Source organism: Heterodontus francisci, chromosome 1, assembly GCF_036365525.1.
Source record: "Heterodontus francisci isolate sHetFra1 chromosome 1, sHetFra1.hap1, whole genome shotgun sequence".
Classification (NCBI taxonomy): domain Eukaryota; kingdom Metazoa; phylum Chordata; class Chondrichthyes; order Heterodontiformes; family Heterodontidae; genus Heterodontus; species Heterodontus francisci.
Window position 1 is genome coordinate 137,280,874 of NC_090371.1, and position 18,139 is coordinate 137,299,012.

The 18,139-nt window shown below is 43.9% G+C and overlaps 1 protein-coding gene across 2 annotated transcripts in view; it reads right to left on the minus strand.

Annotated features, from left to right (window-relative positions):
* The window catches only part of n4bp2 (NEDD4 binding protein 2), a 98,400-nt gene that overhangs the window by 4,954 nt on the left and 75,307 nt on the right, over positions 1-18,139 (minus strand). For both annotated transcript variants that reach the window (XM_068036514.1, XM_068036507.1), the window contains exons 11-15: positions 17,789-17,910; positions 15,320-15,446; positions 12,813-13,001; positions 2,600-2,768; positions 1,252-1,375 (exon numbers count right to left, since the gene is read on the minus strand). In XM_068036514.1, coding sequence (XP_067892615.1) covers positions 1,252-1,375; positions 2,600-2,768; positions 12,813-13,001; positions 15,320-15,446; positions 17,789-17,910 — 731 coding nt within the window. The remainder of the gene's footprint in view (positions 1-1,251; positions 1,376-2,599; positions 2,769-12,812; positions 13,002-15,319; positions 15,447-17,788; positions 17,911-18,139) is intronic.

Genomic DNA, 18,139 nt, shown 5'->3' on the forward strand with positions numbered 1-18,139 from the left:
AAGATATATTTTTCTTACCCAGAATGTTCAGTGCCAGACCAAAATCCATCAACAGTAATGGTTGCAGCACACTCACTGTTTACAACATGCATTTACAGAGACTAGTGTAAAGAAATCTCCAATGCACTTCCTAAATGAAAAAATAGAGGAACAGACACAGAGCCATGGAGGGAGATTAGAACGACTGATTAAATACTTGACCAAAATGATGGGTTTTGAGAAATTTTATTTCAAAAAAGAGGGAGCTGGAAAGGTGGGTAAAGCTAGGAGAGAGATCCAAAGAGAAAGGGCAAGGCTACCAATGGTGGAGCACAGGATGTAGAGATGCACAAAAGCCTGGAGTCAGAAGATCAGATTGTGGAAGTGGGTACAAAGCTGGAGAATGTTACAAAGGTAGGGTGCCACTAAGCTTTGGAGGTATTTGAAGAGAAGAACAAAATCTTAAAATGTGCTACGTTTGGGACAGGCAGCCAATGTAGGTTAGAAAGTACAGGCAACAGGACTTAGCATGGCACAGTACATGGACAGCTGCATTTTGTACAAGTTGTATTTTCTGGAGGATGGAACATGGGAGGCCAGTGATGAAAACATTGGAGAAATCAAACCTAGAAGTGACAAAACATGGTTAAAGATTTCAGTGACAGAGAGGCTGAGATAGAAGCAACGTTGCAGAGATGGAAATTGATCAGGATGTGGGGTTTGAAACCTGAACACCAAGACATCGCATGGTCTGGTTCAAGTTGTGAGATTGACCAGGTAGGAAGGGAAGAATGTTTATGGGAGGAGCTGAAAACAATGTCTTCCTCATGATCAGTTCAAGGACACAGTGATTCAACCATAACTGCATTATCCTGCAATCCTTGTTCCACCTAACCAAAAAGCGAGGACCCAGCACTGTACGATTTTCTTCAATGCTTTATAAACAATCCACATGAGAATATTTGAGAAATTGATCGAGACAATACAATTTTTTTTAAACTAATATAATTTTTCTTGAATATCAGCATGATGGTATCTACACTTTTTTCTAGAAATAGGAATCATCCCAATAAATTTACGAAGAGGTGAAAGCCTGTTAAAAGACAGAGACAATGAACTGCTACTTCGTGCTACAGTAAAGGGAGCCGACTATTTGCATTGTCATAGCAGAAGGAAGAAAATAAGACTTAAAACAATCCAGCAGGGTGCCAACTAGAACAATACTCAGTTTCTTAGACAACGAAAGTTAAAAGTAGCACAACCTAAGTGTACCTGAAGTTGTGATTTTTGAGGTAATCAATGACAGCTGGTTTAATACATGCTACTCCTCCTTGGCTGTGGCTTCCTCTCCCAGTTATGACAGACAAGTAAGATTTACCATCATTTTGCTGGTATTCTGAAATAAAATTGTAATGGTTGAAGTATATTGTCACTTTAAGTAATTAGAATGTATAAACTCAACTGAGTTTTAATGGTCCATTATTTGTTTTAAAAATGTTGCCGCAAACCAGTATTTCCAGAAACAAGAAGACAACAATCATGAATATCTTCAATTTAATCTAATCACTTTCATGATAACGCTAAAGATTTTCCATTTTAATTTTCTTCATGTCAGCCTTAGTTCAGCAGTAGTACTCTCAACTCTGGGTCAGAAGGTCATGGGTTCAAGCTCTATTCCAGAGATTTGAACACATAATATAGCCTGACACAGCAGTGCAGCACTGAGGGAGTGCTGTTTTGTTGAAGGTGCCATCTCTTGCAGGAGACATTAAACCAAAGTCACGTCTGGCATCTCAGGTGGATGCAAAAGACCCCATGGCAAGAATCAAAAAAGTTCTTGCAGTGTCTTGGCCATCATTAATCTTCAATGAATGCCACCAAAACAGATTATCTGATCACTTATTTCTTTGCTGTATGCGAGACCATGCTATGCACAAATTAGCTGCATTTCCCTACATTACAACAGCAACTACAATTCAAAAGTAACTCATTGGCTGTGAAGTGCTTTGGAACCTCCTCAAATCATGAAAGACGCTATATAAATACAAGTTATTTTCTTTCCTTTAATTTAACAGTAACTGTATTACCATTCTTTCTTGTGTATAATTCTGATACAATCCATTCCATCATCATAAGGGCCTAGCTATTACCCCATCAAAACTCTGTTCTTGTTGTAGGGCCTTGGCAAAGTGAGGATTGTGTTTTATTTTTGTAACCTCCTTATCCTGTATTACTTTGACTCCTGTTTCTTAGATAGATTAAGCCTACTTCCTCAAACCTTTGATGAACATTAGAAATAGAAGCAGTAGGCCAATCGGCTCTTTAAACATGCTCCGCCATTCAATAATATTGTGGCTGATCTTTTACTCAACTCCACCATCTTGCACTATTGGCATACGCCTCGATTCCCTTAGGACCCAAAAATCTACTGATCAAGGTTTTAAATGTACTGTGGATGTGCGTATCTGTGTGCGCACACATGTCCACTTACACCTCTGGAAGCTTAGTCTGGAAAGGGCAGTGATAAATAAGCATAAACAAGGAGAATGACAGAGTTTCTTTCTCTTTCACAAGTTGACTCTCAGTAATTCTTTGGCCACATGCTTAACCAGTGACGTACCATTAATTTTCTCAAGCAGCACTTTGTCCAGGTGGTACAGGGCTTCATCCACATGAAGGCCATGCAGGTCTAAAACATTTTGTGGAAGCAATGACACATTCACACGCTTCAAAATTCTTGCAGCAGCTCTGTAGTTGGCTTCTCTCATCTTTTCTCCATGAAGGTGACCCTTCAAAAGTAGTTGATCATATTAAAACTCAAAAGATAACACTGCAGGCACAGTTAAATTAATACATTTCTAAACAAGTAAAATAGTACTTTTAGTAGCAGAGGATTGGTGCAATTCCAGTAAATATAACACAGCTTTCAAAGACATGCTCTCATAATTCTGAACTATCTCAATGCACACCAGAATTATACAGGAAGCACAGATGTATATTAGTATGAACTTTATTTCTGGTTGAAATCAGACTTGCACATTATGATAATTTACATTCAGACACACTGGTTTGAACTTTCACTTCAGGTGAGGAAAGCAGGAGTCGGGATTGTTGCCGGGTCCCAAACCTGCTCCCGGGGGAAACACAGTCACTGATCTGGGATTTCGATCAGGGTGTCCCCTTAATTGGCATGGAGACAGGTTCCCTGTCAAATTAAGTGTGGCAGGTGGGCTAATTTTTTTTTTTTATTTCCAAAATATACTTTATTCATAAAAATCTGTAAAAATTACATTGCCAAACAGTTTCCAAACAGCACCAAAAAATGCAAACATTGCAAGGGAGATCAGTTTCCTTCAATACTGTCATGAGTTTCTTCCCAACCCTTCCGTTTCACAATTGTCATGTCCATTACAGTTTTACATTTGCAGCAATTGAGAATATTAACGATACAGTTCGAGGGGTTTCCCATGGATCCAGCCCCTCAGTCCAGCTTGGTGGGGGAACCTTACACTGTGGTCTTTCCCCATTGAGCCTTTGCTGCGGCTGCCCCAAGCTTTAGTGCGTCCCTCAGCACGTAGTCCTGGACCTTGGAATGTGCCAGTCTGCAACATTCGGTGATGGACAACTCTTTGCGCTGGAAGACCAGCAAGTTTCGGGCAGACCAAAGGGCGTCTTTCACCGAATTGATAGTCCTCCAGCAGCAGTTGATGTTTGTCTCGGTGTGCGTCCCTGGGAACAGCCCGTAGAGCACAGACTCCTGTGTTACAGAGCTGCTTGGGATGAACCTTGACAAAAACCACTGCATCTCTTTCCACACCTGCTTTGCAAAGGCACATTCCAGGAGGAGGTGGGCGACCGTCTCTTCCCCACCACAGCCAACGCGGGGGCATTGTGCGGAGGGGGCGAGACTTCGGGTGTGCATGAAGGATCTGACGGGGAGGGCCCTTCTCACCACCAGCCAAGCTACGTCTTGGTGCTTGTTTGAAAGTTCTGGTGATGAGGCATTCCGCCAAATGACTTTGACGGTCTGCTCGGGGAACCATCCGACATGATCCACCGTTTCCTTTTCCCGTAGGGCCTTGAGGACATTCCGTGCAGACCACTGCCTGATGGACCAGTGGCCAAAAGTGTTTTCCCGCAGAAACTGCTCCACAAAGGATAGGTGGTACGGCACCGCCCAACTGCATGGAGCGTTCCGCGGCAATGTGACCAGGCCCATCCTTCGCAACACCGGGGACAGATAGAACCTCAGCACGTAGTGACACTTGGAGTTTGCGTACTGGGGATCTACACACAGCTTGATGCAGCCGCACACGAAGGTGGTCATCAGGATGAGGGCCGCGTTGGGTACATTTTTCCCGCCCTTGTCCAGAGATTTGAACATCGTGTCCCTCCGGACCCGGTCCATTTTAGATCCCCAGACGAAGCGGAAAATGGCTCGGGTGACTGCCACGGCGCAGGAGTGGGGTATGGGCCAGACCTGCGCCACGTAGAGCAACAACGTGAGCGCCTCGCACCTGATGACCAGGTTCTTACCCACAATGGAGAGAGATCGCTGCCCCCACATGGCAGGTGGGCTAATGAAGCTGAAGGGCCAATCAGAGGCCTTCCAGCTTGAGAGGATCAGCAGGCTGCAGCAAAGGGTAACTAACTCAGGGGCACTTCAACATGAGGGTGCCTTCTAAACAACTATTTAAAAAATTCAAATAAAAGACAAAAAAAGCAGTCAGGTGTTCAAATAGCTAAAGAATATAACTGGAAGAGGTCCAAGAATCTTTGTCAATTTGGTAATTAATATATCCAACAACTCTGTCCAACCAATGCAGAGCAGCAATTAATGAAGTCAACAGGTAGTTGACTTTTTTTTTATTCGTTTATGGAATGTGGGCATCGCTGGCAAGGTCAGCATTTGTTGCCCATCCCTAAATACCCTCGAGAAGCCTTCTTGAACCGCTGCAGTCTGCATGGTGCTTTTAGGGACGGTGTTCCAGGATCTTGATCCAGCGACAGTGAAGAACGGCGATATAGTTCCAAGATAGGATCGTGCGTGACTTTGAGGGGAACTTGCAGGTGGTGGTGTTCCCTTGCATCTGCTATCCTTGTCCTTAATCTAGGTGGTAAAGATCATGGGTTTGGAAGATGCTGTCAAAGGAGCCTTAGTGAGTTGTTGCAATGCAACTTGTAGATGGTACACAACAGCAGCCACTGTGCACTGGTGATGGAGAGACTGAATGTTGAAGGTGGTGGATGGGGTGCCAATCAAGCAGACCACTTTGTCCTGGATGGTGTCAAGCTTCCCGAGTGTTGTTGGAGCTGTACTCATCCAGGAAAGTGGAGAGTATTCTATCACACTCCTGATTTGTGCTTTGTAGATGTTGGATAGGCTTTGTGGGGGGGTCAGGAGGTGAGTTACTCGCCACAGAATTCCAAGCCTCTGACCAGCTCTTGTAGCCACAGTATTTATATTGCTGGTCCAATTAAGTTTCTGGTCAATGGTAGCTCCCAGGATGTTGATGGTGGGGATTCAGCAATAGTAATGTCAGTGAACGGCAAGGGGAGATGGTTAGATTCTGTCCTGTTGGAGTTGGTCACTGGCTGGCACTTGTGTGCCGCGAATGTTACTTACCACTTATCAGCCCAAGCCTGAATCTTGTCCAAATTTTTCTGCTTGTGGGCACAGACTGCTTCACTAACTGAAGAGTCGCAAACGGTGCTGAACATTATGCAATAATCAGCACACATCCCCTCTTCTGACCTCATGAGGAGGGAAAGTCATTGATGAAGCAGCTGAAGATGGTTGGGCCAAGGGCACTGCACTGAGGAACTCCTCCAGTAATTACCTGGGGCTGAGATGGTTGGCCTCCAACAAGCATAACCATCTTCCTTTGTGCTAGGTTCGACTCCAATCAACGGAGAGTTTTCCCCCGAATTCACATTGATTTCAATTGTGCTAGGGCTCCTTGAGGCACACACGGTCAAATGCTGACTTGCCTCCAAGGGCAGTCACTCTCACCTCACCTCTGGAGTTCAGCTCTTTTGTCCAGGTTTGGGACAAGGCTGGAATGAGGTCTGGAGCGGAGTGGCCCTGGCAGAACCCAAACTGAGCATCAGTGAGGAGGTTATTTCTGAGTGAGTGCCACTTAATAGCACTGTCAATGACACCATCCATCACTTTGCTGATGGTTGAGAGTAGGCTCATGGGGCAGTAATTGGCCAGATTGGATTTGTCCTGCTTTTTGTGGACTGGACATACCTGGCCAATTTTCCACATTGGCAGGTTGATGCCAGTGCTGTGGCTAGGGGTGCAGAAAGTTCTGGAGCACAAGTCTTCAGTCCTACAGCTGGGATGTTGTCAGGATCCACAGCCTTTACTGTGTCCAGTGGCTTTAGCCAATTCTTGATATCACATGGAGTCAATCGAATTGGCTGAAAGACTGGCAACTGTGATGGCGGAGACCTCAAGAGGCAGCCGAGTTGGATCATCCACATGGCACTTCTGGCTGAAGATGGTTGTGAATATTTCAGCCTCGTCTTTTGCACTGACGTGCTGGTTTCTGCCATCATTGAGGATGGGGATGTTTGTGTAGCCTCCTCCTCCTCCCATTAATTGTTTAATTGTCCACCACCATTCACAACTGGATGTGGCAGGACTGCAGATCTTTGGTTTGATCCGGTGGTTGAGGAATCACTTTGCTCTGTCTATCGTGTGCTGCATTCGCTGTTTAGCATGCATGCAGTCCTGTGTTGTAGCTTTATGAGGTGGGCATCTCATTTTTAGGTATGCCTGCTGCTGCTCCTGGCATTCTCTCCTGCTCTCCTCATTGAACCAGGGTTGATCCCCGGCTTACTGAACTGCAGAAGAATGCAAATCAGAGGACATCAAGATCAATAATAATAAAAACAAAACACTAAGGAGCTGGAAATCTGAAATAAAAACAGAAAGTGCTGGAAATATACAGCAAGTCTGGCAGCATCTATGCAGAGAGAAACAGAGTTAACAGGCTGCATTTTAACACTCCACCGCCGAAGTAGGCGGCAGACGTAAAATAATGCAGCCCGTGCGCATGGGCATCACGTCATACAGCCACCGCGATTTCAAACACGGCGGCTCAGTTGCATGGCTGCGGCGCCCGCCCCTGCGATGACGTGGAGGGGGCAGGCAAGCTGTCGGCAGCGGCGCCGGTGCCATTTTCAAAGGGCTTACAGTCCTCAATGGAGATTTAAAATTTAAAGGGCCAGGTGACGGAAAGTATTGTAAAAATGATTGAGATGTCCTTTCCAGGCATTCTCCCACCCCTCCCAGTGGCATCTCACAACATTCCTGGCCTTTCTCTCCCCGGAATTCCTATATTGAAACTTTGACCTTCCCCACCCCTGCCATGTTCAGCACCTTTGACCTTTGCCCCTTCCCATCAACCCCCCAACCAATCCGAGACTTAGTGACGCCGCTCCTCCCCCTCCTGCACAGAGTAAAAACCTCCTTCCCCACTCCAGACAGGTGTCGCGCCACATTTCCCCAAACAGGGATTCAAAGGTGCGGCATTGTCACCGGCAAGAATGAAAATGGCAATGTGATGGCAGAATCGCTGCGGGATAAATAGTAAGTAGGAATCTAAATATTTTAATGCAGGTCCCGTTGCCGATCGGCGGGGCGGCCACAACGAGGCCTCGCTGCCGCCAAGATCGGTATGGGGCCTGCTGCTGTCGGGGTCAGTGGTGGGCCTCCACCGTACCAATCTTCACTGCCACCCCACCCCCGCTCTGGTCCCGATGGTGGAGGGGCTTTAAAATCCAGCCCATCGTTTCAGGTCTGTGACCTTTCATCAGAACTGGCAAAGTTAAAAATATAATAGGCTTTGAGCAAGTGAAGGGGGGGGGAGCAGGTAAGAAGAACAAAAGGGAAGGTGTGTGATAGGGTGGAGGGCAGGAGATATTAAAGCAAGATCATGAAAAACACATTTAAGCCTGGCACATGGTAAAAAAAAAACAAATTGGCAGTCAAGGTCTGAAGCTGTCGAATGCAATGTTGAGTCCAGAGGGCTGTAGAGTGCCTAATCGGAAGATGTGGTGCTGTTCCTCGAGCTTGAGCTTCACTGGAACAAAAATGTGGGCGCGAGAGCAGGGTGGTGAATTAAAATGGCAAGCAACTGGAAGCTCGGAGTCATGCTTGCAGACTAAGCAGAGATGCAAAAACTATGAGTAATGAAGGAAGACAGTAGAAACGGACTTCCGAGCCTGAACAGGAGGTGCCTGAGGAGTCATCTCAGGAGCGTGCTAAATATTAGAGTGTGGAAAAGGTAAATCTGGAATATTACAAACTAAATTGCAAATGTTGGACAAGGGAATAAGAGTTTAAATTAGTTAAAGGTAAATTTGCAACAGTTATCAGGAAATTTTCACTAAAGTGTTAAATGTCAGACTTGGCTCAATGTAACACTCTTGCCTCTTAGTCAGTAGGTTTAAACCATATTCCAGACACCTGAGCATATTACCTGGGTTGACACTTCAGTGCAGCATTTTTGGAGTGCTGCTCTGGCAGAGGTGCTATCTCAGATGAGCTATTAAATCAAAGTCTTGCCTTCCCTCTCCGCTGGATGTTAAAGATCCCATTGCAATTTTCAAAGGGCTGGGGAATTCTCCTGGTGCACTGGCCAATACTTATCCCTTAACAGTGGCGCAGTGGTTAGCACCGCAGCCTCAGGGACCCGGGTTCGATTCCGGGTACTGCCTGTGTGGAGTTTGCAAGTTCTCTCTGTGTCTGCGTGGGTTTTCTCCGGGTGCTCCGGTTTCCTCCCACAAGCCAAAAGACTTGCAGGTTGATAGGTAAATTGGCCATTATAAATTGTCACTAGTATAGGTAGGTGGTAGGGAAATATAGGGACAGGTGGGGATGTTTGGTAGGAATATGGGATTAGTGTAGGATTAGTATAAATGGGTGGTTGATGTTCGGCACAGACTCGGTGGGCCGAAGGGCCTGTTTCAGTGCTGTATCTCTAATCTAATCTAACCAATGTCACCGATAATAGATAATCTGATCATTTACCCAAGTCTGTTTATGGGACCTTGTTATGTAGATTACAACAGGGAAAACACTGCAAATGCACATCGTGGGCTGTGAAGTGCTTTGGGCTATCCTGAGGTCATGAGATGTGCTATATAAGTTCAATGACTTTCTTTTTCCTTTCAACATCTGGAATAGGCTTACCACTAGAGTAGTGAAGGCAAACACTTTGCACTCAATCATGAAACAATTAGCTGTTACAAGGAAGGAAATGTAGTGACTTTCTAACCGAATGAAGATGGACCTAATTCAACTTCCAAATTTTTAATTATCTTGTGGCCTTGTGATCTAACTGCTGTCATGAACACCTACTGTAATTTGCATATGTGTAGAGATCAATTGAGGACTGGATCAAGTTCAGCAGTGAAACCCAAAACAGCGCTGGCAAGCAAACAGACTAAGCTCAGGATATTAAAATCTATATGTGTTGGGTGGTACTACCACCATGCTAAATGGGATAGATTTCAAACAGATCTAGCAACTTAAAACTGGCCATCCATGAGGTGCTGTGGGCCATCAGAAGCAGCAGAATTGTATTTATCCACAACCTTTAACCTCATGGCCCGGCATATCCCCCACTCTACTATTACCATCAAAATGCAGGACCAACCCTGGTTCAATGAAGAGTGCAGGAGGGCATGCCAGGAGCAGCACCAGGCATACCTAAAAATGAGGTGTCAGCCTGGTGAAGCTACAACACAGGACTACTTGCCTGTCGAACAGCGGAAGCAGCATGTAATAGACAGAGCTAAGCGATCCCACAGCCAACGGATCAGATCAAAGCTCTGCAGTCCTGCCACATCCAGTTGTGAATGGTGGTGGACAATTAAACAACTGACAGGCGGAGAAGGCTCCACAAATATCCCCATCCTCAATGATGGTGGAGCCCAGCGCATCAGTGCAAAAGACAAGGCTGAAGCTTTTGCATCCATCTTCAGCCAGAAGTGCTGAGTGGATGATCCATCTCGGTCTCCTCCTGAGGTCCCCAGCATCACAGATGCCAGTCTTCAGCCAATCCGATTCATTCCACATGATATCAAGAAACGGCTGAATGCAAAGGCTATGGGCCCTGACAAGATCCCGCTGTAGTACAAGACTTGTGCTTCAAAACTAGCCGCGCCCCTAGCCGAGCTGTTCCAGTACAGCTACAACACTGGCATCTACCTGGCAATGTGGAAAATTGCTCATGTATGTCCTGTGCACAAAAAGCAGGACAAATCCAACCTGGCCAACTAGCACCCTATCATTCTACTCCCGATCATCGGCAAAGTGATGGAAGGGGTCGTTAACAGTGCTATCAAGTGGCACTTGCTCAGCAATAACCTGCTCACTGACGCTCAGTTTGGGTTCCGTCAGGGCCACTCAGCTCCTGACCTCATTACAGCATTGTTTCAAACATAGACAAAAGAGCTGAACTCCAGAGGTGAGGTAAGAGTGACTGCCCTTGACATCAAGGCAGCATTTGACCGAGTATGGCATCAAGAAGTCCTAGCAAAACTGGAGTCAATGAGAATCGGGGGGGAAACTCTCCGCTGGTTGGAGTCAAACCTAGCACAAAGGAAGATGGTTGTGGTTGTTAGAGGTCAATCATCTCAGTCCCAGGACATCACTTCAGGAGCTCCTCAGGGTAGTGTCCAAGGCCCAACCATTTTCAGTTGCTTCTTCAATGACCTTCCCTCCATCATAAGGTCAGAAGTGGAGATGTTCACTGATGATTGCACAATGTTCAGCACCATTTGTGACTCCTCAGATACTAAAGCAGCCCATGTCCATATGCAGCAGGACATGGACAACACCCAGGCTTGGGCTGATAAGTGGCAAGTAACATTCACACCACACAAGTGCCAGGCAATGACCAATTCAAACAAGAGAGAATCTAACCATCCCCCCTTGACGTTCAATGACGTTAGTATCACTGAATCCCCCCCCATCAACATCCTGGGGGTGGGTCACCATTGACCAAAACTGAACTGGATGAGCCACATAAATGCTGTGGCTACAAGAACTGGTCAGAGGCTGGGAATTCTGCAGCGAGTAACTCACCTCCTTTCTCCCCAATGCCTGTCCACCATCTACAAGGCACAATTCAGGAGTGTGATGGAATATTCTCCACTTGCCTGGATGGGTGCAGCTCCAACAACATTAAAGAAGCTCAACACCATCCAGGACAAAGCAACCCGGCTTGACTGGCACCCCATCCACCACCTTCAACATTCACTCCCTCCACCAACGACACACAGTGGCAGCACTGTGTACCATATACAAGATGCACTGCAGCAACTCACCAAGGCTCCTTCAACAGCACCTTCCAAACCCACCTAGAAGGACAAGTGCAGCAGATGCATGGGACCACCATCTGCAAGTTCTCCTCCAAGCCACACAACATCCTGACTTGGAACTATACCACCATTCCTTCACTATCACTGGGTCAAAATCCTGGAACTCCCTTCCTAACCGCACTGTTGGTGTACCTACACCCCGAGGACTGCAGCGGTTCAAAAAGCGCATCACCACCTTCTTAAGGGCAATAAATACTGGCCTAGCCAGCGAAGCCTACATCCCCCGTATGAATAAATAAAAAAAACTTTTTTTTTTACAGAATAGGAAAAGGAAACATGTCATCTTCATGCCTATCCTTTATACATTCTTTGAGAATGGGGCGGCACAGTGGCGCAGTGGTTAGCACCACAGCCTCACAGCTCCAGCGACCTGGGTTCAATTCTGGGTACTGCCTGTGTGGAGTTTGCAAGTTCTCCCTGTGTCTGTGTGGGTTTCCTCCGGGTGCTCCAGTTTCCTCCCACATGCCAAAGACTTGCAGGTTGGTAGGTCAATTGGCCATTATAAATTGCCCCTAGTATAGGTAGGTGGTAGGGAAATATAGGGACAGGTGGGGATGTGGTAGGAATATGGAATTAGTGTAGGATTAGTATAAATGGGTGGTTGATGGTCGGCACAGACTCAGTGGGCCGAAGGGCCTGTTTCAGTGCTGTATCTCTAAATTTAAAAAAAATTTAAAAAATTAAAAAATTAATACAGAAAATCGAACAGATTTTTCTAAAGTGTTAAAAAATTCAAGTGATTTTTTAAAAATATTTTGACTACTACTCTTGCATCATTTTACAGAAAACAAATTTATCGTAAGAATTATACATAAATGCAAATTTGTGTATATTTAGTATGCCTTAAAAACAGTCAGTAATGCTAGTTGTTAAAAGGATCATACTGAATATATGTTCAATAATTAGAATTAACGACTGACATTAATAGAGGTATCTGGCGCATTAATTTCACAGCTTGAAATTGCTCAGCTAGCGTTCTTTCCAACAATGATGCCGTTTTCAAATCATCCACTGTGCAACAATGCAAGAGTGCAAATTTAGCAGATGGCGTAACCACAATGAACATTTATCACTATCTGTTTTTTTGCCTGCAATCACATATTATGCAATATAGCATGGAGAAGAAAAACCTAGAGGATGACTTTCAGAACAAAATAATCCAACAACATGTATTTTTTCTGCTTATCACAATGTATCTGCAGTAAAATAAAATGTTTTCGTGGTTTTCCATTTTCCCTCCGATGAGATCTGCCATTTCAGGTTTCCACTCACCCAGAAACTCTCCAATGAGATGGCATTTGTGCACACTGAAATCATTCAATTCACTTGCACAGAAGTTGGTGTCACTGTTTGGTTGTTTTGCAGGTGCCCAAACTAGAAAAAGTCAGTATCAGCTATTCACTCGGCTCCTTGATCACAGTTGTTAAAATTACCTGCTGTGCATAAAATGTGGCCACTGGTTTCATGTCCATTCGATGAGCTTCCGCTGCCTTACTGAAGCATTCCTGCTGCTTGCGACGATGCAGCACTGCCTCAGCCCGAAAATCTTCATAATCTGGGTATTGTACATCCTGAAAGGCACGCTCACTGTCCAACTCCTTAAAGTCCTTGTTCATCATTACCTAAAACAGACACAAAAGACAAAGAAAATTGTATTAGCCATAATGATAAATCTGAAAGCACAATCAATTCCTCCAACTTGAATGTAATACTGCTAAACATTCTTAGCAAAATTTACACAGAACTCTGTATGGCACTTACAGATCCAAGATGCTGAATATTGTAAATAGAAATGTGCAAGATGTTTATAGACCGTTCCTCCAACAACCCCTCTTGGTTGTTCCCTCCACCAGGCTCTACAAGCCAGCAGAGAACACAAGCCACAAACATCTGTTTTAAAGCAACAGGTTATAATGCATTCATTACTACTGAAAGGAACATCACCAGCGCTGGCCTATATGGCACATATTTCAGATATCTACCCTTGTAATGTTGCAGAATATTCCTAATAATCTGCTGATGCCAATCCACTCTGCAAAGGCTCCAGTGTTGCAGTGTTTTTTGTATCCTACACTATGCGATTGACTGTCAACCATCGCTGGTGATACTGGTAATTCTATGCAACTGAAGCAGTACTACATATCTCGATCTCTGCTTCCCTGTTGCCCTGTTATAAAGGTGTAACAAATTTGGTGTTGGACAAGTGTTGCAGCAAAATAACGTAAAAACAGGCACAAGAAAACTAAAAAAAAAAGAGATGGAAAAACTACATAAGCATGAAACCTAAACAATGGAACGAGATATCAAGACAGTATTCAGGCTTTATTTTCACCTTTATTTCCTGTTCTTTGTACTTCCCTCTCATGGAAGCAATACATGGCATGAAGAACTATACAATAACCCCTCCAGCTATAAAGTTACAATATTCTGATTATTTCAAGTATTTCTTTGCTGAAACCAAAAAGTGAATAATTTACAGTGACTGGAACCAGAGGTCTTCAACCTTTTCTTTAGTGAGAGCTACTTCTGATAAACAAAAAAATGTCACGAGCTACTTAAACATATATTGAAAAAAATATGGATAGATATACACAAACTAAATATGTAGCTATAATTACATTATAGTATTATATTTTACATGAAGGAAAACTGATCTTAACTTTACTTCAATGTGATACTCAACATTGCATGCAAACCTGGTCAAGAGATCACTGTACTTCCCAGTGTCCAGAAGCCCAGTAGTAGCTTCATTGAGTAATTGGACATTTAGTAATGTCTTCTCTCCTGGAATCTACCTCCTTTGACAGTCTCACATTGGAAATTATTGGACCCAACTGAGCTCAAAGGTACTTGGGGTTAAACCCAGCAGCCTTTCCTCTATCGGCACTCCAGCTTAAAACGATGTAACAAAAAAAGACCTACACAGGAGTACAGGAGACCAGTGACCGAATTCTGCATCCAACACCTACCCCGATACAAACTGGTTGTGTTTCTTGACTCCGTTCTGTAAGCAACGCCTGCAATAAAACAAAAGCAAAATACTGCGGATGCCGGAAATCTGAAATAAAAGAAGAAAATGCGGGAAATACTCAGCAGGTCAGGCAGCATCTGTGGAGAGAAACAGAGCTGAAGCTGGAGCGACGGGATGTGGGGGAGGGGTGCTATCTGAGGCTGCAACAAGTTTGTGAACAGGTAGGGAGCAGTCAAAGAATCACAGAATTGTTAAAGCGCAGAAGGAGGCCATTCAGCCCATCCTGCCGCACTGGCTCTCTGAAAGAGAAATTCCCTTAGTTCCATTCTCCTACCTTCTTCCCATAACCCTGCACATATTGGGGGAGATGGTGGTGTAGTGATAATGTCACTGAACTAATAGTCCAGAGACCCCAATCCCTGGGGTCATGTGTTCAAATCCCACCACGGCAGCTAGTGAAATTTAATGTTGCTTATATGGATCTTAAGAAAGGATTTGATAAGGTATAAAAGGCTGGTTAAGAAAATTAAAGCTCATGGAATAGGAGGGTCAATGTCCAACTGAATAATTTTTGTTTCCATTAGGGCTAAAGGGATCAAGGGATACAGGGAGAAAGCGGGAACAGGGTACTGAGTTTGGCCGATCAGCCATGATCGTAGTGAATTGCGGAGCAGGCTCGAAGGGCCGAATGGCCTACTCCTGCTCCTATTTCCAGCAACTGCAGTATTTTGCTTTTATTCTTACTGAGGCTGTTTGAGGCCTACACCAGGTGTTTATGAAGACTCCCCGCCACCCACTGGCTGCATTCCTCTCCTGCACTCTGCAAATCTGACACAACCACCTCCGTCCAGCTCCAGCACCTGCACTGTGCATGCTCCAGTCACCACCGGCGAGCTACTCAGAGACATGTTGCCAACTCCTGCTCTGGATACTTCAAGTATTTTTAAGAAGTTTCAATACTTTTCTTACCTTATCCTTATTCCTGCCCGCAGCTGGTTCATTTTGATGGACACTTTCATGAACTTGAATGTTTTTTGTTGACTCTAGCTCACCAAATACAGACTTCAAAAACTGTTCAGTCTGCTCAAAGGAATAGCTAAAGTGAAAAAACAAAAATTAGTTAAAGCAAGGGAACTGTAGGAGAGCTACAGAAACAACAACTTGCATTGATCCAGGACCTTTAATGTAGAGATACATCTCAAGTCGCAAGGTCATTAAGGATAAGTGTGATGGGCGAGCAGAACATGGTGCTGGATAGGGTACGGGCAGTAGAGATTTGGAAGAGCTGAAGTTTACAGACAGTTAAGGGGTGGGATGCCAACCAAGACAGCATTCAAATAATTGACTGTGAAGGTGAAAAAGGTACAAATGAGGATTGCAGGAGCAGATGTGCTAAGGTGGGATGGAGGCAGGCAGTGTTAGCGGTGGAATTAAGCAGTCTTTATGATGGAAAGGATATGAGGTCTGAAGCTTGGCTCAGGATCAAATACAATGCTGAGGTCTTCCAAATATTGACTTGGAGAAATTGCAGCTCATCCAAGACTGCATGTTGAACAAGCTGTCCAATTACACAGGAGCAACAAGGGATACAGAGCTAGAGCTGGGCACAATCAGTGTGCATATGGAAACTGATCTCCTACAAGCAGGTTCTGTTACCAAAGGACAGCATGTAGATGAGGAATCGGAGATCCCTGGAGGGCTACACGGTATCAATGTGGAGGTAGAAAGAAAAGCCATTGTTGGAACTGCTCTGGCTATGATCAGATACATAAACATGGAATCAAGCAAGCTGAACGACAGGTATTGTTTGAGGATGGCGTAATCAATCGTGTCAAAGGCAGCAGAGAAGTCAAAGATGAGAAGGAGGGATAACATACCAGTCACAAAGTATTTTTTTAGATTGGGTAGGGCTATTTCAGTGCTGTGGCACTGGTTAAGAAACCCAACTAGAGATACTTAAATAGGGAGTTGTGGGAACAGGGCATGGATTTGGGAGGAAACATGTTCAAAGACTTTGGAGAGGAAAGGAAGGTTGGAGATGAAGGCAGTTGTTTTCAAAGACAGATAAATTGAGCATGGGTTTTATGAGGAGCAGAGCAATGACAGCAGTTTTGAAAGGGTTGGGAACAGTACCTGAGAGAGAAACATTTACAATGTCAGCTAGCATGCAGACCGGGAAATGAAGATGTTTGGTCAGCAGTTTAATGGCAAAAAGGTCAAGGGTCAAAGAGGTCGAATCAATGAGCTCAAAGAGAACATTAAGGGAGATAGATGAGAAATGAGAGAAAGAAGCAGGTTTGGTGTGTCAGGCAAGGGGAAGGGGGTAGGGGATGCAGGAGAGGATGAACAGATGGTCGAGATGGAGGAGTGGTTGAGCAAATCGTCAGCTACAGAAGTATTGTGGCAAATGGAAAGACAAAAGTTACACAATTGCGATTTTGAAAGTGACCTGGGGAAGCTTTTCATAAGATCATGAAATAAGATCAGTCGGCTCATTCAGCCCCTTGAGCCTGCTCCACCATTCGATAAGATCATGGCTGATTTGATTGTGGCCTTAACTCTACTTTCCTGCCTGCTCCCCATAATCCTTGAATCCCTTGTAGATCAAAGGAACAGATGTAGAAAGAGAAAGTGATTGAGATGGCCTATTCTGTGATCAAGACCATACAGAGGCAGGAGATGGCAATGTCAAGGACACAGGGAAGAGTTTATATGGAAGGAGAGGTTGACGGAGAAGAGCAGAGTAGTGAATTCAGAGGAGATAGAGCAAAGGGAGTAGAGATAGAGCTTGAAATCACACTTGCCACTCACTATATAAATCATGTTCATTTTTCTTTTAAAAAATGGCATTTGGTGGAATTCTGACTAATCCCCCATTCTTTAACTCGTAAGCTCAAAAGTGAAGTTTCCCGTCATAAAATCCAGAATCAGTCAAACATTGATGGAAATTCTGAATTCATGAAAAAGTTTTCCATTTTATTTCACTTATAATCTTAAATTAAAATAACCAAATCAAGGGTGAAAGTCTGTTAATTCTAAATTGCAAGATAAACTTATAACAGAATTCACAAGGAATTGGCTTATATTGAAAAACTAAAAAAACCTCTGAACTCTACTATTGCAATTTATCATAGACTATAAGATTTGGCACTAAGTATTTACATTAGGTTTGAATTTCAATACCATTCATTAGTTACACATCCAACATTAGGCTTTAAAGCTTTGGAAAACCTGTCTATCGGACTGGACGACGAAAATGGATTTCAACTAACAGAAAGAGGAAACTAAAGAGTGCTGAATAAATCAGTAAAGCTTTGTATGTTCAAAACTTAAGATTTAAAATATTTTGAAGATATGATCTAATACAGTAATAACACCTAAAACACCAAAATTAACAATTGCAATTAACTGCTGTATGAAATTTTGATTCAAACTCACTTGTTGTCTTTATACATATCCATGATAAAGTGCTTATCAATGCCCGGAAACATCTCTAGGAGGTGTTTTTCCTTCAACTTAGTTGCACAATCTTTTGTGGATTGGAGAGATCTCATAATGGACTATAAGAAATAAAAAGTAAATCAAATTATGATAGATATAATCATTATTAGATAATTTAGTGTTCATTTAATACACTTTGTCAGTATTGTAAATTTTAATGAAGAGTGGAATCCCATAATATGCAGTAGAATGTCAAAAAGGGTTGGTAAAACTTGCCCTCATTGGGTAATACTTCTTACACTACACCATAAACAAATCTGAACTCCACTCTCTTTTCTATTGTAGTGT